Source organism: Oncorhynchus kisutch, unplaced genomic scaffold (assembly GCF_002021735.2).
Source record: "Oncorhynchus kisutch isolate 150728-3 unplaced genomic scaffold, Okis_V2 scaffold3964, whole genome shotgun sequence".
In the NCBI taxonomy this organism is placed as follows: domain Eukaryota; kingdom Metazoa; phylum Chordata; class Actinopteri; order Salmoniformes; family Salmonidae; genus Oncorhynchus; species Oncorhynchus kisutch.
The window spans coordinates 95,509-119,667 of NW_022265909.1; the positions used below are offsets into that span (position 1 = coordinate 95,509).

A 24,159-nucleotide genomic window follows, 5' to 3' on the forward strand; every position below is an offset into this window, starting at 1 on the left:
AAACACGCCTACTGTCCCGTTGAGGGGAAATGGCATGTGTAAACACACCTACTGTCCCGTTGCTAACGTTTGAGGGGAAATGGCATGTGTAAACACACCTACAGTCTTGCATTGAAGCCGTTCTGACTGGTGGTGACCCAACGCCCCTATAAACACACTTTATGTTGGTGTTTCCTTTATTTTGACAGTTACCTGGAGTTATTGTCTGAGCTACATGTCCATGTTGTTAGACGTGTCTGTGTTCTGGGGGTGTAAATGGAACCTAAACTAGAGGTGACGTATGTATTTTTACCTCAGGAGTAGTTAGACTAGGTGGATTTACCAGATGTATTTCTCCATAGAGAGACAGATCACTATGGCAATGTTGGGGGGGGGGGGGGTTTCACCTATAGCCGCTACATCTTCATTAATGAGCTCCCGTTCTGCTGTCTTCAGTAATGAGTTCCCTTGTCGCTGCGTCTTCAGTAATGAGCTCCCGTTCCGCTGCGTCTTTAGTAATGAGTTCCCGTTCTGCTTTCTTCAGTAATGAGCTCCCGTTCTGCAGCGTCTTCAGTAATGAACTCCCGTTCTGCTGCATTATCAGTAATGAGCTCCCGTTCTGCTGCGTCATCAGTAATGAGATCCCGTTCCACTGCGTCTTCAGTAATGAGCTCCCGTTCTGCTGCGTCTTCAGTAATGAGCTCCCGTTACGCTGTCTTCAGTAATGAGATCCCGTTCCGCTGCGTCTTCATTAATGAGCTCCCGTTCTGCTGAGTCTTCAGTAATGAGCTCACGTGCTGCTGTCTTCAGTAATGAGCTCCCGTTCTGCTGAGTCTTCAGTAATGAGCTCCCGTTCTGCTGCGTCTTCAGTATTGAGCTCCCGTTCTGCTGTCTTCAGTAATGAGCTCCCGTTCTGCTGTCTTCAGTAATGAGCTCCCGTTCTGCTGTCTCCAGTAATGAGCTCCCGTTCTGCTGTCTCCAGTAATGAGCTCCCGTTCTGCTGTCTCCAGTAATGAGCTCCCGTTCTGCTGTGTCTGCAGTAATGAGCTCCCGTTCTGCTGTCTTCAGTAATGAGCTCCCGTTCTGCTATGTCTTCAGTAATGAGCTCCCGTTCTGCTGTGTCTTCAGTAATGAGCTCCCGTTCTGCTGTCTCCAGTAATGAGCTCCCGTTCTGCTGTCTCCAGTAATGAGCTCCCGTTCTGCTGCATCGTCAGTAATGAGCTCCCGTTCTGCTGTCTTCAGTAATGAGCTCCCGTTCTGCTGTCTTCAGTGATGAGCTCCCGTTCTGCTGTCTTCAGTAATGAGCTCCCGTTCTGCTGTCTTCAGTAATGAGCTCCCGTTCTGCTGTCTTCAGTAATGAGCTCCAGTTCTGCTGTCTTCAGTAATGAGCTCCCGTTCTGCTGTCTTCAGTAATGAGCTCCCGTTCTGCTGCGTCTTCAGTAATGAGCTCCCATTCTGCTGTCTTCAGTAATGAGCTCCCGTTCTGCTGTCTTCAGTAATGAGCTCCCGTTCTGCTGTCTTCAGTAATGAGCTCCCGTTCTGCTGTGTCTTCAGTAATGAGCTCCCGTTCTGCTGTCTCCAGTAATGAGCTCCCGTTCTGCTGCGTCTTCAGTAATGAGCTCCCGTTCTGCTGTCTTCAGTAATGAGCTCCCGTTCCGCTGTCTTCAGTAATGAGCTCCCGTTCTGCTGTCTTCAGTAATGAGCTCCCGTTCTGCTGTCTTCAGTACTGAGCTCCCGTTCTGCTGTCTTCAGTAATGAGCTCCCGTTCTGCTGTCTCCAGTAATGAGCTCCCATTCTGCTGTCTCCAGTAATGAGCTCCCGTTCTGCTGTGCCTGCAGTAATGAGCTCCCGTTCTGCTGTCTTCAGTAATGAGCTCCCGTTCTGCTACGTCTTCAGTAATGAGCTCCCGTTCTGCTGTGTCTTCAGTAATGAGCTCCCGTTCTGCTGTCTCCAGTAATGAGCTCCCGTTCTGCTGTCTCCAGTAATGAGCTCCCGTTCCGCTGTCTTCAGTAATGAGCTCCCGTTCTGCTGTCTTCAGTAATGAGCTCCCGTTCTGCTGTCTTCAGTAATGAGCTCCCGTTCTGCTGTCTTCAGTAATGAGCTCCCGTTCTGCTGTCTTCAGTAATGAGCTCCCGTTCTGCTGTCTTCAGTAATGAGCTCCCGTTCTGCTGTCTTCAGTAATGAGCTCCCGTTCTGCTGTCTTCATTAATGAGCTCCCGTTCCGCTGCGTCACGTCCTTTATGTAATGTGTTTCCTGTATCTCATAACATTGTGTCTTCTACCTGTAGTTCTACATTGTGAAGGAGAACCGTGGGAATGAGGGGACGTGCGTCGGGGTGTCCCGTTGGCCTGTCCATGACTTCAACCACCGCACCACGTCAGACATGTGGCTGTACCGGGCCTACAGCGGGAACCTGTACCACAACGGAGAGCAGACCCTCACCCTCTCCTCCTTCACCCAGGGAGACTACATCACCTGTGTGTTGGACATGGAGGCACGCACCATCTCCTTCGGGAAGAACGGAGAGGTCAGAACATAAAGCTACTGTCAGTTTGGCCTTTTCCCACCTCAGTTCTGAGATGCTTTTCACACTATAAACTCTTCACAAAACTATTAAAACCCCATGGTGGCAAGTCATTACAGTCCCCTCACTGAGAGAGATGTATAGATGATAGGGAGGGAGAGAGAGGGAGGGGTAGAGAGATCAATATCTATCAGCAGGGTCTGAAACCTAGAGACACCAGAGCGACCCCACCCTAGAGACACCAGAGGTCCCCCCCCTTATAGAGACACCAGAGTGCCCCCCCTAGAGACACCAGAGTGCCCCCCCCTAGAGACACCAGAGTTCCCCCCCCGTAGAGACACCAGAGTGTGCCCCCCCTCCTAGAGTGCCTCCCCCCTAGAGACATCAGAGTGCCCCCCCCCTCTAGAGACACCAGAGTGCCGCCCCCCTAGAGACACCAGAGTCCCCCCCCTCTAGAGACACCGGAGCCCCCCCCTCTAGAGACATCAGAGTCCCCCCCCCCTCTAGAGACACCAGAGTGCCCCCCCCCCTAGAGACACCAGAGTGCCCCCCCCAGAGACACCAGAGTGTTTGAGACAGTCTCTGCTGTGTTTACAGAAGCCTGTTATTGTTCTCCACAGGAGCCCAAGTTAGCCTTCGAGGACGTGGACGCCACAGAGCTCTACCCCTGTGTCATGTTCTACAGCAGTAACCCTGGAGAGAAGGTAAGACAACGCTGAACCTAGAGCCTAGTTAAATCTAGAACCTAGTTCAACCTAGAACCTAGTTAAACCTACAACCTAGTTAAACCTACAACCTAGTTAAACCTATAACCTAGTTAAACCTATAACCTAGTTAAACCTATAACCTAGTTAAACCTAGAACCTATTTAAACATCGAACCTATTTAAACATAGAACCTAGTTAAACCTAGAACCTATTTAAACTTAGAACCTAGTTAAACCTATAACCTATTTAAACTTAGAACCTAGTTAAACCTATAACCTATTTAAATGTAGAACCTAGTTAAACCTAGAACCTAGTTAAACCTAGTACCTATTTAAACATTGAACCTATTTAAACCTAGAACCTAGTTAAACAGAACCTAGTTAAACCTAGAACCTATTTAAACATAGAACCTATTTAAACCTAGAACCTAGTTAAACATTGAACCTATTTAAACATAGAACCTATTTAAACATAGAACCTAGTTAAACATTGAACCTATTTAAACCTAGAACCTAGTTAAACAGAACCTAGTTAAACCTAGAACCTATTTAAACATAGAACCTAGTTAAACATTGAACCTAGTTAAACATTGAACCTAGTTAAACATAGAACCTATTTAAACATAGAACCTATTTAAACATAGAACCTAGTTAAACATTGAACCTAGTTAAACATAGAACCTATTTAAACATTGAACCTATTTAAACATAGAACCTAGTTAAACATTGAACCTAGTTAAACCTCAACTGTAAGGTCTGTTCAAACTTCTCGTCAGATTGTTCTATCTTGCCCTTGTTAGTTCGGTCATTATTACCTTACTCCTGTCATGTTTTTAAGTTATTCAAAAACAACTTGTAACTTCACGAGAACTCAGTTGGATAAAGTGATAGTTTGATGATGAAGTTGCGTGTAAGGATAGGCAGGAGTAATCAGGTACCCCAAACAGACATTAAAACCTCTGATCTTCAACCAGAGATCACATTTGTTTCCAAGCATCACACGGTCCTTCTCCCTAAACTCCCTTTTCCCCTCCGTGTCCCTTTCACTCCCATTCTTAACTGACTTGCCTAGTTAAATAAAGGTAACCCGCCTAAACATAGACAAGTTAGTTAGCCTAGCCTATAACCCACCTAAACATAGACACGTTAGTTAGCCTAGCCTATAACCCACCTAAACATAGACAGGTTAGTTAGCCTAGCCTATAACCCACCTAAACATAGACAGGTTAGTTAGCCTAGCCTGTAACCCACCTAAACATAGACAGGTTAGTTAGCCTAGCCTATAACCCACCTAAACATAGACACGTTAGTTAGCCTAGCCTATAACCCACCTAAACATAGACAGGTTAGTTAGCCTAGCCTGTAACCCACCTAAACATAGACACGTTAGTTAGCCTAGCCTATAACCCACCTAAACATAGACACGTTAGTTAGCTTAGCCTATAACCCACCTAAACATAGACACGTTAGTTAGCCTAGCCTATAACCCACCTAAACATAGACAGGTTAGTTAGCCTAGCCTATAACCCACCTAAACATAGACACGTTAGTTAGCCTAGCCTATAACCCACCTAAACATAGACAGGTTAGTTAGCCTAGCCTATAACCCACCTAAACATAGACAATAACCGTTAAAATACACAAAACACGAGATGGTTAAAGACAGAGCGTATTGGCATCAGAATCATTAAGCCTGGGGCCTTCTCACCAAACAGATGATGCGGTCTTGATTCATCAACATGCGCTGTTCCATGTGGAATTATTCATCCACGTAGAAAATATCAAACAACATCCTGAATAAACTACATCCGACGTCTGTGAATCAAAAAGTTGATAAATCAGGGTTACAAACCAACATTTTTCTTTCCTTCTCCCCCCCAACTGGCCAAATTGCAGCTGTTTCTCTATCTCTGGGTGAAGATATGTGTCTCACTGCTCCCTAACTCTCTGTCTCCAGGTGAAGATATGTGTCTCACTGCTCCCTAACTCTCTATCTCCTGGTGAAGATATGTGTCTCACAGCTCCCTAACTCTCTATCTCCGGGTGAAGATATGTGTCTCACTGCTCCCTAACTCTCTGTCTCCAGGTGAAGATATGTGTCTCACTGCTCCCTAACTCTCTGTCTCCAGGTGAAGATATGTGTCTCACTGCTCCCTAACTCTCTGTCTCCAGGTGAAGATATGTGTCTCACTGCTCCCTAACTCTCTGTCTCCAGGTGAAGATATGTGTCTCACTGCTCCCTAACTCTCTGTCTCCAGGTGAAGATATGTGTCTCACTGCTCCCTAACTCTCTGTCTCCAGGTGAAGATATGTGTCTCACTGCTCCATAACTCTCTGTCTCCAGGTGAAGATATGTGTCTCACTGCTCCCTAACTCTCTGTCTCCGGGTGAAGATATGTGTCTCACTGCTCCCTAACTCTCTGTCTCCAGGTGAAGATATGTGTCTCACTGCTCCCTAACTCTCTGTCTCTGGGTGAAGATATGTGTCTCACTGCTCCCTAACTCTCTGTCTCCGGGTGAAGATATGTGTCTCACTGCTCCCTAACTCTCTGTCTCCAGGTGAAGATATGTGTCTCACTGCTCCCTAACTCTCTGTCTCCGGGTGAAGATATGTGTCTCACTGCTCCCTAACTCTCTGTCTCCGGGTGAAGATATGTGTCTCACTGCTCCCTAACTCTCTGTCTCCGGGTGAAGATATGTGTCTCAATGCTCCCTAACTCTCTGTCTCCGGGTGAAGATATGTGTCTCACTGCTCCCTAACTCTATCTCCAGGTGAAGATATGTGTCTCACTGCTCCCTAACTCTCTGTCTCTGGGTGAAGATATGTGTCTCACTGCTCCCTAACTCTCTGTCTCTGGGTGAAGATATGTGTCTCACTGCTCCCTAACTCTCTGTCTCCGGGTGAAGATATGTGTCTCACTGCTCCCTAACTCTCTGTCTCCGGGTGAAGATATGTGTCTCACTGCTCCCTAACTCTATCTCCAGGTGAAGATATGTGTCTCACTGCTCCCTAACTCTCTGTCTCCGGGTGAAGATATGTGTCTCACTGCTCCCTAACTCTCTGTCTCCGGGTGAAGATATGTGTCTCACTGCTCCCTAACTCTCTGTCTCCAGGTGAAGATATGTGTCTCACTGCTCCCTAACTCTCTGTCTCCGGGTGAAGATATGTGTCTCACTGCTCCCTAACTCTCTGTCTCCAGGTGAAGATATGTGTCTCACTGCTCCCTAACTCTCTGTCTCCGGGTGAAGATATGTGTCTCACTGCTCCCTAACTCTCTGTCTCTGGGTGAAGATATGTGTCTCACTGCTCCCTAACTCTCTGTCTCTGGGTGAAGATATGTGTCTCACTGCTCCCTAACTCTCTGTCTCCGGGTGAAGATATGTGTCTCACTGCTCCCTAACTCTCTGTCTCCAGGTGAAGATATGTGTCTCACTGCTCCCTAACTCTCTGTCTTCGGGTGAAGATATGTGTCTCACTGCTCCCTAACTCTCTGTCTCCGGGTGAAGATATGTGTCTCACTGCTCCCTAACTCTCTGTCTCCGCGTGAAGATATGTGTCTCACTGCTCCCTAACTCTCTGTCTCCGGGTGAAGATATGTGTCTCACTGCTCCCTAACTCTCTGTTCCAGGTGAAGATCTGTGATATGCAGATGCGGGGTACCCCTCGTGACCTCCTGCCCGGTGATCCTATCTGCAGCCCTGTGGCCACAGTCCTGGCTGAGGCCACCACACAGCTCATCAGGATCCTGCACCGCACCGACCACTGGACACACTGCATCAACAAGATCATGATGGAGAGGCTACACAAAATCAAACCCTGCTTCAGAGACTCAGCCAACGGTAGTGGAGGAGGAGGTGAGAGGAGAGGAGGGGAGGGGAGAGAGAGGAGAGGAGGGGAGAGAGAGGGGAATGGAGAGGGGGGAGAGGAGAGGAGGGGGGAAGAGGAGAGGAGAAAAGGGAGTTTGAGAGGAGGTGAGAGGTCATTAGAGAAGGGAGGTTGAGGAGAGGAGAGAGGAGGTGAGGACATTAGAGGAGGGAGGTTGAGGAGAGGAGAGAGGAGGTGAGAGGACATTAGAGAAGGGAGGTTGAGCAGAGGAGAGGAGAGGACATTAGCGAAGGGAGGTTGAGGAGAGGAGAGAGGAGGTGAGGACATTAGAGGAGGGAGGTTGAGGAGAGGAGAAGAGATGAGAGGACATTAGAGATGGGAGGTTGAGCAGAGGAGAGGAGAGGACATTAGAGAAGGGAGGTTGAGGAGAGGAGAGAGGAGGTGAGGACATTAGAGGAGGGAGGTTGAGGAGAGGAGAAGAGGTGAGAGGACATTAGAGAAGGGAGGTTGAGCAGAGGAGAGGAGGTGAGAGGACATTAGAGAAGGGAGGTTGAGGAGAGGAGAGAGGAGGTGAGGACATTAGAGGAGGGAGGTTGAGGAGAGGAGAAGAGGTGAGAGGACATTAGAGAAGGGAGGTTGAGCAGAGGAGAGGAGAGGACATTAGAGAAGGGAGGTTGAGGAGAGGAGAGAGGAGGTGAGGACATTAGAGGAGGGAGGTTGAGGAGAGGAGAAGAGGTGAGAGGACATTAGAGAAGGGAGGTTGAGCAGAGGAGAGGAGAGGACATTAGAGAAGGGAGGTTGAGGAGAGGAGAGAGGAGGTGAGGACATTAGAGGAGGGAGGTTGAGGAGAGGAGAAGAGGTGAGAGGACATTAGAGAAGGGAGGTTGAGCAGAGGAGAGGAGGTGAGAGGACATTAGAGAAGGGAGGTTGAGGAGAGGAGAGAGGAGGTGAGGACATTAGAGGAGGGAGGTTGAGGAGAGGAGAAGAGGTGAGAGGACATTAGAGAAGGGAGGTTGAGCAGAGGAGAGGAGAAGACATTAGAGAAGGGAGGTTGAGGAGAGGAGAGGACATTAGAGAAGGGAGGTTGAGGAGAGGAGAAGAGGTGAGAGGACATTAGAGAAGGGAGGTTGAGGAGAGGAGGTGAGAGGACATTAGAGAAGGGAGGTTGAGGAGAGGTGAGAGGACATTAGAGAAGGGAGTTTGAGGAGGTGAGAGGACATTAGAGAAGGGAGTTTGAGGAGAGAGGAGGACTTCACTGTCTGCTTTGTGTCATGTCACCAAGGCAGTTTAAAGTACAGTAGACCAACATATCTCCTGTAGTAGGTCTCACATCTGGGTCTGGAACACCTTGTTAGTGCATGGATCTGGTTAGGTAGACCAACATATCTCCTGTAGTAGGTCTCACATCTGGGTCTGGAACACCTTGTTAGTGCATGGATCTGGTTAGGTAGACCAACATGTCTCCTGTAGTAGGTCTCACATCTGGGTCTGGAACACCTTGTTAGTGCATGGATCTGGTTAGGTAGACCAACATGTCTCCTGTAGTAGGTCTCACATCTGGGTCTGGAACACCTTGTTAGTGCATGGATCTGGTTAGGTAGACCAACATATCTCCTGTAGTAGGTCTCACATCTGGGTCTGGAACACCTTGTTAGTGCATGGATCTGGTTAGGTAGACCAACATGTCTCCTGTAGTAGGTCTCACATCTGGGTCTGGAACACCTTGTTAGTGCATGGATCTGGTTAGGTAGACCAACATATCTCCTGTAGTAGGTCTCACATCTGGGTCTGGAACACCTTGTTAGTGCATGGATCTGGTTAGGTAGACCAACGTGTTGCTTCATTTGAATTTCCTGACTTTTCCACATGTTGACCAGCCTGATTTAAACATAATTTCTGTGAGTTAATATTAAAAGGCCCACAGTCAGCACCATCACATGTACAGTAACACATCATGTGACACATCAGGTCAGAGGTTAAAGAAGAGTCGTTCGGTGCAGAGCAGAGAGGAGCATGACGCCCAGAGGGACTCGTCCAGGGACCCCCAGAGAGGGGAGGAGGAGAGAGGCCGGCCGGGACACGGGAGCCGCCAGGGGCATGGAGGTCTGGGGGAACTCTCTGACCACCACCTCAGGACCCTCTGTACAGAGGTCTGTCTATCTATTGGCTGAGGTTTTGTTGTGATTACCAGTCTTTATTAGCCTGGGTACCATTCTGTTTCTGATATTATTCCACAATGTTTTGGCATGAGTGTGGAATGTTAGCACAAACATACTGGTACCCAGGCTAATAGTTTTTAATTTATTTGCAAGAAACACTTGACAACACCTTGACACCGCATCATGACACCGCACCTTGACACACCACATCTTGACAACACACCACACCTTGACAACGCACCACACCTTGACAACGCACCGCACCTTGACAACGCACCTTGATGCCGCACCATGACAACACCGCACCATGACAACACCGCACCATGACACACCACCATGACAGCACCGCACCATGACAACACCGCACCATGACACACCACCATGACACCACCGCACCATGACAACACCGCGCCATGACAACACCGCGCCATGACAACACCGCGCCATGACAACACCGCACCATGACAACACCGCACCATGACAACACCGCACCATGACAACACCGCACCATGACAACACCGCACCATGACACACCACCATGACAGCACCGCACCATGACAACACCGCACCATGACACACCACCATGACAACACCGCACCATTACAACACCGCACCTTGACAACACCGCACCTTGACAACACCGCACCTTGACACACCACCATGACAGCACCGCACCATGACAACATTTCACCATGACAGCACCGCACCATGACAACATTTCACCATGACAACACAAGGCAGCTCTTATGTTGCAGTTCAAACTAAATAAACTACAGTATGTGATGTAACATCAGGATATTTAGATTGGTAATAACTGTGTATTTTACATGTCATATTTAAGTAGCACGTTGCTCATTGTGAACTGGAGCAGCAGTTGCTATTTCAGAGGTCGCTGTCTGTTCTAAAGGCCTTCCGTGTTGAACTCTTAGGTGTGGCCTGTGCTGGCGGTGATGGGGGGTGCTGACGCAGGGCTGCGTGTTGGGGGGCGCTGTGTTCACAAACAGACCGGTCGGCATGCTACTCTCCTGGGCGTGGTGAAGGAGGGGAGCACCTCAGCCAAGGTGCAGTGGGACGAGGCTGAGATCACCATCAGGTATTAACATTATAGTTGACCCTGCAGGTCCTGGTACCCTGGTCCCAGATCTGTTTGTTCTCTCTTGTCTGATGGAATTCTCATGGCTTGACAATGGCAAGGGAATAGGCAGAATCTGATCTGAGAACAGACTACGGTATTGGTAGGAACTAATCTGAGACCAGGCTAAGGTATTGGTAGGAACTAATCTGAGAACAGACTAAGGTATTGGTAGGAACTAATCTGAGAACAGACTAAGGTATTGGTAGGAACTAATCTGAGAACAGACTAAGGTATTGGTAGGAACTAATCTGAGACCAGGCTAAGGTATTGGTAGGAACTAATCTGAGAACAGGCTAAGGCCTTGATAGAAGCTGATCTGAGATCTGAGACCAGGCTAAAGTCTTGATAGAAACTGATCTGAGAACAGGCTAAGGTATTGGTAGGAACTAATCTGAGACCAGGCTAAGGTATTGGTAGGAACTAATCTGAGAACAGACTAAGGTCTTGATAGAAACTGATCTGAGAACAGGCTAAGGTCTTGATAGAAGCTGATCTGAGATCTGAGACCAGGCTAAAGTCTTGATAGAAGCTGATCTGAGACCAGGCTAAGGTCTTGATAGAAACTGATCTGAGACCAGGCTAAGTTCTTGAGAGAAGCAAGGCATATTATTAGGGCTGGCACAATAACCATGATCCCCTCCCCCCTTCAAAAAATATCTGTCATAATCGTCTTAATAAATTCATTTCAGGAGAAGGAGGATTCAGCTTTATATTCAAGTAGATTTATTTTACTGAAAAGCAGTTTGATGTCTTGCTGAATAGGTACACTGGCTGATAGATAGTATCTACACTGGCTGATAGATAGTATCTACACTGGCTGATAGATAGTATCTACACTGGCTGATAGATCGTATCTACACTGGCTGATAGATAGTATCTACACTGGCTGATAGATAGTATCTACACTGGCTGATAGATAGTATCTACACTGGCTGATAGATATACCCTGGCTGATAGATAGTATCTACACTAGCTGATAGATAGTATATGCACTGGCTGATAGATAGTATCTACACTGGCTGATAGATAGTATCTACACTGGCTGACAGATATACACTGGCTGTTGGATAGTATCTACACTGGCTGTTGGATAGTATCTACACTGGCTGATAGATACTATCCATCAGCCAGTGTAGATACTATCCATCAGCCAGTGTAGATACTATCTATCAGCCAGTGTAGATACTATCTACACTGGCTGATAGATTGTATCTACACTGGCTGATAGATAGTATCTACACTGGCTGATAGATAGTATCTACACTGGCTGATAGATAGTATCTACACTGGCTGATAGATAGTATCTACACTGGCTGATAGATGGTATCTACACTGGCTGATAGATAGTATCTACACTGGCTGATAGATAGTATCTACACTGGCTGATATATTATCTACACTGGCTGATAGATAGTATCTACACTGGCTGATAGATAGTATCTACACTGGCTGATGGATAGTATCTACACTGGCTGATAGATAGTATCTACACTGGCTGATAGATAGTATCTACACTGGCTGATAGATAGTATCTACACTGGCTGATAGATAGTATCTACACTGGCTGATAGATGGTATCTACACTGGCTGATAGATAGTATCTACACTGGCTGATAGATAGTATCTACACTGGCTGATATATATTATCTACACTGGCTGATAGATAGTATCTACACTGGCTGATAGATAGTATCTACACTGGCTGATGGATAGTATCTACACTGGCTGATGGATAGTATCTACACTGGCTGATAGATAGTATCTACACTGGCTGATAGATAGTATCTACACTGGCTGATAGATATACCCTGGCTGATAGATAGTATCTACACTAGCTGATAGATAGTATATACACTGGCTGATAGATAGTATCTACACTGGCTGACAGATATACACTGGCTGATAGATAGGATCTACACTGGCTGATAGATAGTATCTACACTGGCTGATAGATTTACACTGGCTGATAGATAGTATCTACACTGTCTGTATTGACTGGCTGATAGATAATATTTACACTGGCTGATAGATAGTATCTACACTGTCTGTATTGACTGGCTGATAGATAGTATCTACACTGTCTGTATTGACTGGCTGATAGATAGTATCTACACTGTCTGTATTGACTGGCTGATAGATAATATCTACACTGGCTGATAGATAGTATTTACACTGGCTGATAGATAGTATCTACACTGTCTGTATTGACTGGCTGATAGATAATATTTACACTGGCTGATAGATAGTATCTACACTGTCTGTATTGACTGGCTGATAGATAGTATCTACACTGTCTGTATTGACTGGCTGATAGATAATATCTACACTGGCTGATAGATAGTATTTACACTGGCTGATAGATAGTATCTACACTGTCTGTATTGACTGGCTGATAGATAATATTTACACTGGCTGATAGATAGTATCTACACGGTCTGTATTGACTGGCTGATAGATAGTATCTACACTGTCTGTATTGACTGGCTGATAGATAGTATCTACACTGTCTGTATTGACTGGCTGATAGATAATATCTACACTGGCTGATAGATAGTATTTACACTGTCTGTATTGACTGGCTGATAGATAATATTTACACTGGCTGATAGATAGTATCTACACTGTCTGTATTGACTGGCTGATAGATAGTATCTACACTGTCTGTATTGACTGGCTGATAGATAGTATCTACACTGTCTGTATTGACTGGCTGATAGATAGTATATACACTGTCTGTATTGACTGGCTGATAGATAGTATCTACACTGGCTGATAGATAGTATCTACACTGGCTGATAGATAGTATCTACACTGTCTGTATTGACTGGCTGATAGATAGTATCTACACTGTCTGTATTGACTGGCTGATAGATAATATCTACACTGTCTGTATTGACTGGCTGATAGATAGTATCTACACTGGCTGATAGATAGTATCTACACTGTCTGTATTGACTGGCTGATAGATAGTATCTACACTGTCTGTATTGACTGGCTGATAGATAGTATCTACACTGTCTGTATTGACTGGCTGATAGATAGTATCTACACTGTCTGTATTGACTGGCTGATAGATAGTATCTACACTGGCTGATAGATAGTCTCTACACTGTCTGTATTGACTGGCTATGTTCACATCAATATGCTGTAAACCTCCATCACCCAGCTCTGTTTCAGTACTTTCCTCCATAACCACCCACCCCACCATGCTTCTAACCACCCTCATCCACTACCATTATTACCTCCTGTATAGTCATCCATTATCCTCCCAAGGACTTATCCACCATCATCCATATCCCGTACGTAACCTATATTGCCTCGTTCATTGACTGGTCCCTTCTCTGCATGGTACAATTGTACCGCCAGCCCTCCTCCACCCATCCACCTAGCCTGGTCCCAGATCTGTTTATGCAAGGCAAACTCCTGAGGTGTCATTGTTGTCATGCTAAACATTGACATGACAATTCCATAAGGAGATGGCAAGAGAGTAGAAACAGACTGGCACCCAGGGCAGACTACCATCCCCCCAGACTACCATCCCCCCAGACTACCATCCCCCCCAGACTACCATCCATCCCTCGCCCAGACTACCATCCATCCCTCCCCCAGACTACCATCCATCCCTCCCCCAGACTACCATCCCTCCCCCAGACTACCATCCCTCCCCCAGACTACCATCCCTCCTCCAGACTACCATCCCTCCCTCCCCCAGACTACCATCCCTCCCCAGACTACCATCCATCCCTCCCCCAGACTACCATCCCTCCCCCAGAATACCATCCCTCCCCCAGACTACCATCCCTCCCCCAGACTACCATCCCCCCCAGACTACCATCCCCCACCCAGACTACCACCCCCCCAGACTACCATCCCTCCCTCCCCCAGACTACCATCCCTCCCTCCCCCAGACTACCATCCCTCCCCAGACTACCATCCATCCCTCCCCCAGACTACCATCCCTCCCCCAGACTACTAACTCTCCCCCAGACTACCATCCCTCCCACAGACTACCATCCCTCCCCCAGACTACCATCCCTCCCTCCCCCAGACTACCATTCCTCCCCCAGACTACCATCCCTCCCCCAGACTACCATCCCTCCCCCAGACTACCATCCCTCCCCAGACTACCATCCCTCCCTCAGACTACCATTCCTCCCTCCCCCAGACTACCATCCCTCCCCCAGACTACCATCCCTCCCCAGACTACCATCCATCATCCACTCCTCTACCATCCCTCCCCCAGACTACCATCCCTCCCCAGACTACCACTATCCCTCCCCCAGACTACCATTCCTCCCCCAGACTACCATTCCTCCCCCAGACTACCATCCCTCCCCCAGACTACCATCCCTCCCCCAGACTACTATCCCTCCCCCAGACTACCATCCCTCCCCAGACTACCATCCCTCCCTCAGACTACCATTCCTCCCTCCCCCAGACTACCATCCCTCCCCCAGACTACCATCCCTCCCCCAGACTACCATCCCTCCCCAGACTACCATCCCTCCCCAGACTACCATCCCTCCCCCAGACTACCATCCCTCCCCAGACTACCATCCCCCCAGACTACCATCCCTCCCCAGACTACCATCCATCCTCCACTCCTCTACCATCCCTCCCCCAGACTACCATCCCTCCCCCAGACTACCATCCCTCCCCCAGACTACCATCCCTCCCCAGACTACCATCCCTCCCCAGACTACCATCCCTCCCCAGACTACCATCCCTCCCCAGACTACCATCCCTCCCCAGACTACCATCCCTCCCCAGACTACCATCCCTCCCCAGACTACCATCCCTCCCCAGACTACCATCCCTCCCCAGACTACCATCCATCCTCCACTCCTCTACCATCCCTCCCCCAGACTACCATCCCTCCCCAGACTACCATCCATCCTCCACTCCTCTACCATCCCTCCCCCAGACTACCATCCCTCCCCAGACTACCATCCATCCTCCACTCCTCTACCATCCCTCCCCCAGACTACCATCCCTCCCCCAGACTACCATCCCTCCCCAGACTACCATCCCCCCCAGACTACCATCCCTCCCCAGACTACCATCCCTCCCCAGACTACCATCTCTCCCCAGACTACCATCCATCCTCCACTCCTCTACCATCCCTCCCCCAGACTACCATCCATCCTCCACTCCTCTACCATGTCATTCTTCCTCTCCTTCTTTCCCTTACTCTGTGTTTCCTTTGTGTTCCTCCACTTCTGGTTCTTCATTAAAGCTTCCCAACTTTCTGGTCGCCTAGTGACACTCCCCTGTACAACCTGGAGCCCTGCGAGCCGCTGCCCTTTGACGTGGCACGCTTCCGAGGCCTCACCGCATCCCTGCTCCTCGACCTCACCTATCTCACCTCCATCCACGAGGACGCTGGGAAGCTGAGCGCCCGGCGCCATGAGAAGAGGCACCGTAGCAACGGAGGCCATGATACGACAACGACCGCCACGACAAACGACGACTTCAACAACAAAACTAGTGAGACGGAGCAGAGCCACCAACACAGGGTCTCCCCAGAACCCAAAGACACTACAACAACAACGGGGACCGTCACCACGACGACAACCTCTGATCTGAGAGTGTCACACAGCCTGGACGAGGTCAAAGCCCACGCGGTTCCCAACTCGAAATCAGAGAGTGAGATCTCCTCCTGCGCCTTGGACTCCCAACACCAGGGTGGAGGAGGACCAGAGACCCTCTCCCCTGCTCCTCAGACCCCCCAGGAGGGCAACAGGAGGAAGGGCCATGAGGGCCGGGGCCACGATGGCTCTCCCTCCTCAGGGGCCAGTCAGTCTGAGATCCATGCGGTGCAGCTGTCCTACCTCTACCTGGGGGCCATGAAGGCCCTCAGCACCCTGCTCTCCTGCTCCAAGTATGTTGAGCTGCTGCTCATACCCAAGGTTAGTAATCTGTCATCAGGGTTGTGGGTTCGAATCCCGCATTGCTCTCACATCATATAGTACCTCTCAGAGAAATGCGTAAAATATCTCTGGCCCCAAGTATACTGTATATGTGTTTAGTCAATCAAGGTGTCTGCTAATGGCCCACTCTGTAATAGGTCCAGGTTCAATCAAGGTGTCTGCTAATGGCCCACTCTGTAATAGGTCCAGGCTCAGCCGGAGCCTGCTCCCAGTGGACACAATGCAGACCTGAACGCCGGGTCCACCCCGAGTGGCGCAGCGCCCTCGCCCGTGTGCCAGGAGGAAGTTGAGATGAGGGCGGCACTGCAGTTCCTGATGCGTCACATGGTCAAGCGGGCCGTGATGAGGTCACCCATCAAGCGGGCGTTAGGATTGGCCGATTTGGAGAGAGCTCAGGCCATGATCTATAAATTGGTGGTCAGTGGGCTGCTGGACGAACACTGCAGTAGGGGAAAGTCCAGACCTGGTGAGTAACACTGAGGGAAGTAACATGTTGTTTGTTAGGGAAGGCTTTTCCATCTCTGGCCCTGGACTGGGGTCTTCCTGGGGCCTTCCTGGGGTCTTCCTGGGGTCTTCCTGGGGCCCTCCTGGGGTCTTCCTGGGGCCCTCCTGGGGTCTTCCTGGGGTCTTCCTGGGGCCTTCCTGGGGTCTTCCTGGGGTCTTCCTGGGGCCTTCCTGGGGCCCTCCTGGGTCCTTCCTGGGGCCTTCCTGGGGTCCTTCCTGGGGCCCTCCTGGGGTCTTCCTGGGGCCCTCCTGGGGTCTTCCTGGGTCCTTCCTGGGGCCCTCCTGGGTCCTTCCTGGGGTCTTCATGGGGTCTTCCTGGGTCCTTCCTGGGGCCCTCCTGGGGTCTTCCTGGGGCCCTCCTGGGGTCTTCCTGGGGTTTTCCTGGGGCCCTCCTGGGTCCTTCCTGGGGTCTTCCTGGGTCCTTCCTGGGGCCCTCCTGGGTCCTTCCTGGGGTCTTCCTGGGTCCTTCCTGGGGCCCTCCTGGGTCCTTCCTGGGGCCCTCCTGGGTCCTTCCTGGGCTCTTCCTGGGTCCTTCCTGGGGCCCTCCTGGGGTCAATATATATGAACATATATTGATGTGGTTGACAACACATCCAGGATTACAAGCTAGCTAGCTACTTACCTTGAAGGCTTCTCAGACGATCTGATGTTGTAACGTGTCAAGAAATTTAAAGAGAAAAAAAACTCTGTAGTAACTCTGTACTAACTCTGTACTAACTCTGTACTAACTCTGTTCTAACTCTGTAGTAACTCTGTACTAACTCTGTACTAACTCTGTTCTAACTCTGTTCTAACCCTCTAACTCTGTTCTAACTCTGTTCTAACTCTGTTCTAACTCTGTACTAACTCTGTACTAACTCTGTACTAACTCTGTTCTAACTCTGTACTAACTCTGTTCTAACTCTGTACTAACTCTGTACTAACTCTGTAACTCTGTACTAACTCTGTACTAACTCTGTACTAACTCTGTTCTAACTCTGTTCTAACTCTGTTCTAACTCTGTACTAACTCTGTACTAACTCTGTTCTAACTCTGTAACTCTGTACTAACTCTGTACTAACTCTGTACTAACTCTGTACTAACTCTGTTCTAACTCTGTTCTAACTCTGTTCTAACTCTGTAACTCTGTACGAACTCTGTACTAACTCTGTACTAACTCTGTTCTAACTCTGTACTAACCCTGTACTAACTCTGTTCTAACTCTGTTCTAACTCTGTTCTAACTCTGTTCTAACTCTGTTCTAACTCTGTTCTAACTCTGTAACTCTGTACGAACTCTGTACTAACTCTGTACTAACTCTGTTCTAACCCTGTACTAACTCTGTAACTCTGTACTAACTCTGTAACTCTGTTCTAACTCTAACTCTGTACTAACTCTGTAACTCTGTTCTAACTCTGTTCTAACTCTGTAACTCTGTTCTAACTCTAACTCTGTACTAACTCTGTTCTAACTCTGTACTAACTCTGTTCTAACTCTGTACTAACTCTGTTCTAACTCTGTACTAACTCTGTTCTAACTCTGTAACTCTGTACTAACTCTGTAACTCTGTTCTAACTCTGTTCTAACTCTGTAGTAACTCTGTACTAACTCTGTAACTCTGTTCTAACTCTGTTCTAACTCTGTAGTAACTCTGTACTAACTCTGTACTAACTCTGTACTAGCTCTGTTCTAACTCTGTAGTAACTCTGTTCTAACTCTGTACTAACTCTGTACTAACTCTGTAGTAACTCTGTACTAACTCTGTTCTAACTCTGTACTAACTCTGTACTAACTCTGTAACTCTGTTCTAACACTGTACTAACTCTGTAACTCTGTTCTAACTCTGTTCTAACTCTGTTCTAACTCTGTTCTAACTCTGTTCTAACTCTGTTCTAACTCTGTACTAACTCTGTTCTAACTCTGTTCTAACTCTGTTCTAACTCTGTACTAACTCTGTTCTAACTCTGTAACTCTGTACTAACTCTGTAACTCTGTTCTAACTCTGTTCTAACTCTGTTCTAACTCTGTAGTAACTCTGTACTAACTCTGTAACTCTGTTCTAACTCTGTTCTAACTCTGTAGTAACTCTGTACTAACTCTGTACTAACTCTGTTCTAACTCTGTAGTAACTCTGTACTAACTCTGTACTAACTCTGTACTAACTCTGTTCTAACTCTGTAGTAACTCTGTTCTAACTCTGTACTAACTCTGTACTAACTCTGTACTAACTCTGTAGTAACTCTGTACTAACTCTGTTCTAACTCTGTACTAACTCTGTACTAACTCTGTTCTAACTCTGTAGTAACTCTGTAGTAACTCTGTTCTAACTCTGTTCTAACTCTGTTCTAACTCTGTTCTAACTCTGTACTAACTCTGTTCTAACTCTGTTCTAACTCTGTTCTAACTCTGTTCTAACTCTGTACTAACTCTGTTCTAACTCTGTACTAACTCTGTACTAACTCTGTTCTAACTCTGTTCTAACTCTAGTAACTCTGTACTAACTCTGTAACTCTGTTCTAACTCTGTACTAACTCTGTAACTCTGTTCTAACTCTGTTCTAACTCTGTACTAACTCTGTTCTAACTCTGTACTAACTCTGTTCTAACTCTGTACTAACTCTGTTCTAACTCTGTACTAACTCTGTTCTAACTCTGTACTAACTCTGTTCTAACTCTGTAACTCTGTACTAACTCTGTAACTCTGTTCTAACTCTGTTCTAACTCTGTTCTAACTCTGTAGTAACTCTGTACTAACTCTGTAACTCTGTTCTAACTCTGTTCTAACTCTGTAGTAACTCTGTACTAACTCTGTACTAACTCTGTTCTAACTCTGTTCTAACTCTGTAGTAACTCTGTTCTAACTCTGTAGTAACTCTGTTCTAACTCTGTTCTAACTCTGTTCTAACTCTGTACTAACTCTGTACTAACTCTGTACTAACTCTGTACTTACTCTGTACTAACTCTGTTCTAACTCTGTACTAACTCTGTTCTAACTCTGTTCTAACTCTGTACTAACTCTGTACTAACTCTGTACTAACTCTGTTCTAACTCTGTAGTAACTCTGTTCTAACTCTGTTCTAACTCTGTTCTAACTCTGTACTAACTCTGTTCTAACTCTGTTCTAACCCTGTTCTAACTCTGTTCTAACTCTGTTCTAACTCTGTACTAACTCTGTACTAACTCTGTAACTCTGTTCTAACTCTGTACTAACTCTGTAACTCTGTTCTAACTCTGTTCTAACTCTGTACTAACCTCTGTTCTAACTCTGTACTAACTCTGTTCTAACTCTGTTCTAACTCTGTAACTCTGTTCTAACTCTGTTCTAACTCTGTACTAACTCTGTACTAACTCTGTAACTCTGTTCTAACTCGGTAACTCTGTTCTAACTCTGTTCTAACTCTGTACTAACTCTGTTCTAACTCTGTACTAACTCTGTTCTAACTCTGTTCTAACTCTGTTCTAACTCTGTACTAACTCTGTTCTAACTCTGTAACTCTGTACTAACTCTGTAACTCTGTTCTAACTCTGTTCTAACTCTAACTCTGTACTAACTCTGTAACTCTGTTCTAACTCTGTTCTAACTCTGTAACTCTGTTCTAACTCTAACTCTGTACTAACTCTGTTCTAACTCTGTACTAACTCTGTTCTAAACTCTGTACTAACTCTGTTTCTAACTCTGTACTAACTCTGTTCTAACTCTGTAACTCTGTACTAACTCTGTAACTCTGTTCTAACTCTGTTCTAACTCTGTAGTAACTCTGTACTAACTCTGTAACTCTGTTCTAACTCTGTTCTAACTCTGTAGTAACTCTGTACTAACTCTGTACTAACTCTGTACTAGCTCTGTTCTAACTCTGTAGTAACTCTGTTCTAACTCTGTACTAACTCTGTACTAACTCTGTAAACTCTGTTCTAACACTGTACTAACTCTGTAACTCTGTTCTAACTCTGTTCTAACTCTGTACTAACTCTGTTCTAACTCTGTTCTAACTCTGTTCTAACTCTGTACTAACTCTGTTCTAACTCTGTTCTAACTCTGTTCTAACTCTGTACTAACTCTGTTCTAACTCTGTAACTCTGTACTAACTCTGTAACTCTGTTCTAACTCTGTTCTAACTCTGTTCTAACTCTGTAGTAACTCTGTACTAACTCTGTAACTCTGTTCTAACTCTGTTCTAACTCTGTAGTAACTCTGTACTAACTCTGTACTAACTCTGTTCTAACTCTGTAGTAACTCTGTACTAACTCTGTACTAACTCTGTACTAACTCTGTTCTAACTCTGTTCTAACTCTGTAGTAACTCTGTTCTAACTCTGTACTAACTCTGTACTAACTATGTACTAACTCTGTAGTAACTCTGTACTAACTCTGTTCTAACTCTGTACTAACTCTGTACTAACTCTGTTCTAACTCTGTAGTAACTCTGTTCTAACTCTGTTCTAACTCTGTTCTAACTCTGTTCTAACTCTGTACTAACTCTGTTCTAACTCTGTTCTAACTCTGTTCTAACTCTGTTCTAACTCTGTTCTAACTCTGTACTAACTCTGTACTAACTCTGTTCTAACTCTAACTCTAGTAACTCTGTACTAACTCTGTTCTAACTCTGTACTAACTCTGTAACTCTGTTCTAACTCTGTTCTAACTCTGTACTAACTCTGTTCTAACTCTGTACTAACTCTGTTCTAACTCTGTACTAACTCTGTTCTAACTCTGTACTAACTCTGTTCTAACTCTGTACTAACTCTGTTCTAACTCTGTAACTCTGTACTAACTCTGTAACTCTGTTCTAACTCTGTTCTAACTCTGTTCTAACTCTGTAGTAACTCTGTACTAACTCTGTTCTAACTCTCTAGTAACTCTGTACTAACTCTGTACTAACTCTGTTCTAACTCTGTTCTAACTCTGTAGTAACTCTGTTCTAACTCTGTAGTAACTCTGTTCTAACTCTGTTCTAACTCTGTTCTAACTCTGTACTAACTCTGTACTAACTCTGTACTAACTCTGTACTTACTCTGTACTAACTCTGTTCTAACTCTGTACTAACTCTGTTCTAACTCTGTACTAACTCTGTACTAACTCTGTACTAACTCTGTTCTAACTCTGTAGTAACTCTGTTCTAACTCTGTTCTAACTCTGTTCTAACTCTGTACTAACTCTGTTCTAACTCTGTTCTAACCCTGTTCTAACTCTGTTCTAACTCTGTTCTAACTCTGTACTAACTCTGTACTAACTCTGTAACTCTGTTCTAACTCTGTACTAACTCTGTAACTCTGTTCTAACTCTGTTCTAACTCTGTACTAACTCTGTTCTAAACTCTGTACTAACTCTGTTCTAACTCTGTTCTAACTCTGTAACTCTGTTCTAACTCTGTTCTAACTCTGTACTAACTCTGTACTAACTCTGTAACTCTGTTCTAACTCTGTAACTCTGTTCTAACTCTGTTCTAACTCTGTACTAACTCTGTTCTAACTCTGTACTAACTCTGTTCTAACTCTGTTCTAACTCTGTTCTAACTCTGTACTAACTCTGTTCTAACTCTGTTCTAACTCTGTTCTAACTCTGTACTAACTCTGTACTAACTCTCTAACTCTGTTCTAACTCTGTTCTAACTCTGTACTAACTCTGTACTAACTCTGTAACTCTGTTCTAACTCTGTTCTAACTCTGTAACTCTGTTCTAAAGTCTGTAACTCTGTACTAACTCTGTAACTCTGTACTAACTCTGTAACTCTGTACTAACTCTGTACTAACTCTGTAACTCTGTTCTAACTCTGTAACTCTGTTCTAACTCTGTAACTCTGTACTAACTCTGTTCTAACCCTGTAACTCTGTTCTAACCCTGTAACTCTGTTCTAACTCTGTAACTCTGTTCTAACCCTGTAACTCTGTTCTAACCCTGTAACTCTGTAACTCTGTTCTAACTCTGTAACTCTGTACTAACTCTGTAACTCTGTACTAACTCTGTTCTAACTCTGTTCTAACCCTCTAACTCTGTTCTAACTCTGTTCTAACTCTGTTCTAACTCTGTACTAACTCTGTACTAACTCTGTTCTAACTCTGTACTAACTCTGTTCTAACTCTGTACTAACTCTGTACTAACTCTGTAACTCTGTACTAACTCTGTACTAACTCTGTACTAACTCTGTTCTAACTCTGTTCTAACTCTGTTCTAACTCTGTACTAACTCTGTACTAACTCTGTTCTAACTCTGTACTAACTCTGTTCTAACTCTGTAACTCTGTACTAACTCTGTACTAACTCTGTTCTAACTCTGTTCTAACTCTGTTCTAACTCTGTAACTCTGTACGAACTCTGTACTAACTCTGTACTAACTCTGTTCTAACTCTGTACTAACCCTGTACTAACTCTGTTCTAACTCTGTCCTAACTCTGTTCTAACTCTGTTCTAACTCTGTAACTCTGTACGAACTCTGTACTAACTCTGTTCTAACCCTGTACTAACTCTGTAACTCTGTACTAACTCTGTAACTCTGTTCTAACTCTGTTCTAACTCTGTAACTCTGTACTAACTCTGTAACTCTGTTCTAACTCTGTTCTAACTCTGTAACTCTGTTCTAACTCTAACTCTGTACTAACTCTGTACTAACTCTGTTCTAACTCTTGTACTAACTCTGTTCTAACTCTGTACTAACTCTGTTCTAACTCTGTAACTCTGTACTAACTCTGTAACTCTGTTCTAACTCTGTTCTAACTCTGTTCTAACTCTGTTCTAACTCTGTAGTAACTCTGTACTAACTCTGTAACTCTGTTCTAACTCTGTTCTAACTCTGTACTAACTCTGTACTAACTCTGTACTAACTCTGTACTAACTCTGTTCTAACTCTGTAGTAACTCTGTTCTAACTCTGTACTAACTCTGTACTAACTCTGTACTAACTCTGTAGTAACTCTGTTCTAACTCTGTACTAACTCTGTACTAACTCTGTTCTAACTCTGTTCTAACTCTGTTCTAACTCTGTACTAACTCTGTTCTAACTCTGTACTAACTCTGTTCTAACTCTGTACTAACTCTGTTCTAACTCTGTACTAACTCTGTTCTAACTCTGTAACTCTGTACTAACTCTGTAACTCTGTTCTAACTCTGTTCTAACTCTGTTCTAACTCTGTAGTAACTCTGTACTAACTCTGTTCTAACTCTGTAGTAACTCTGTTCTAACTCTGTACTAACTCTGTTCTAACTCTGTTCTAACTCTGTACTAACTCTGTACTAACTCTGTACTAACTCTGTACTTACTCTGTACTAACTCTGTTCTAACTCTGTACTAACTCTACTAACTCTGTACTAACTCTGTACTAACTCTGTTCTAACTCTGTACTAACTCTGTTCTAACTCTGTAGTAACTCTGTTGTAACTCTGTTCTAACTCTGTTCTAACTCTGTACTAACTCTGTTCTAACTC

At 45.7% G+C, this 24,159-nt stretch overlaps 1 protein-coding gene across 1 annotated transcript in view; it reads left to right on the forward strand.

The window, feature by feature from the left end:
- LOC109886404 (probable E3 ubiquitin-protein ligase HERC1) overlaps positions 1-24,159 on the forward strand; it is a 206,773-nt gene that overhangs the window by 86,923 nt on the left and 95,691 nt on the right. Inside the window, exons 37-43 of the mRNA XM_031821355.1 lie at positions 2,268-2,507; positions 3,125-3,208; positions 6,840-7,065; positions 9,005-9,186; positions 10,125-10,288; positions 15,567-16,239; positions 16,444-16,726. Of these exons, the coding sequence (XP_031677215.1) occupies positions 2,268-2,507; positions 3,125-3,208; positions 6,840-7,065; positions 9,005-9,186; positions 10,125-10,288; positions 15,567-16,239; positions 16,444-16,726 (1,852 nt within the window). The remainder of the gene's footprint in view (positions 1-2,267; positions 2,508-3,124; positions 3,209-6,839; positions 7,066-9,004; positions 9,187-10,124; positions 10,289-15,566; positions 16,240-16,443; positions 16,727-24,159) is intronic.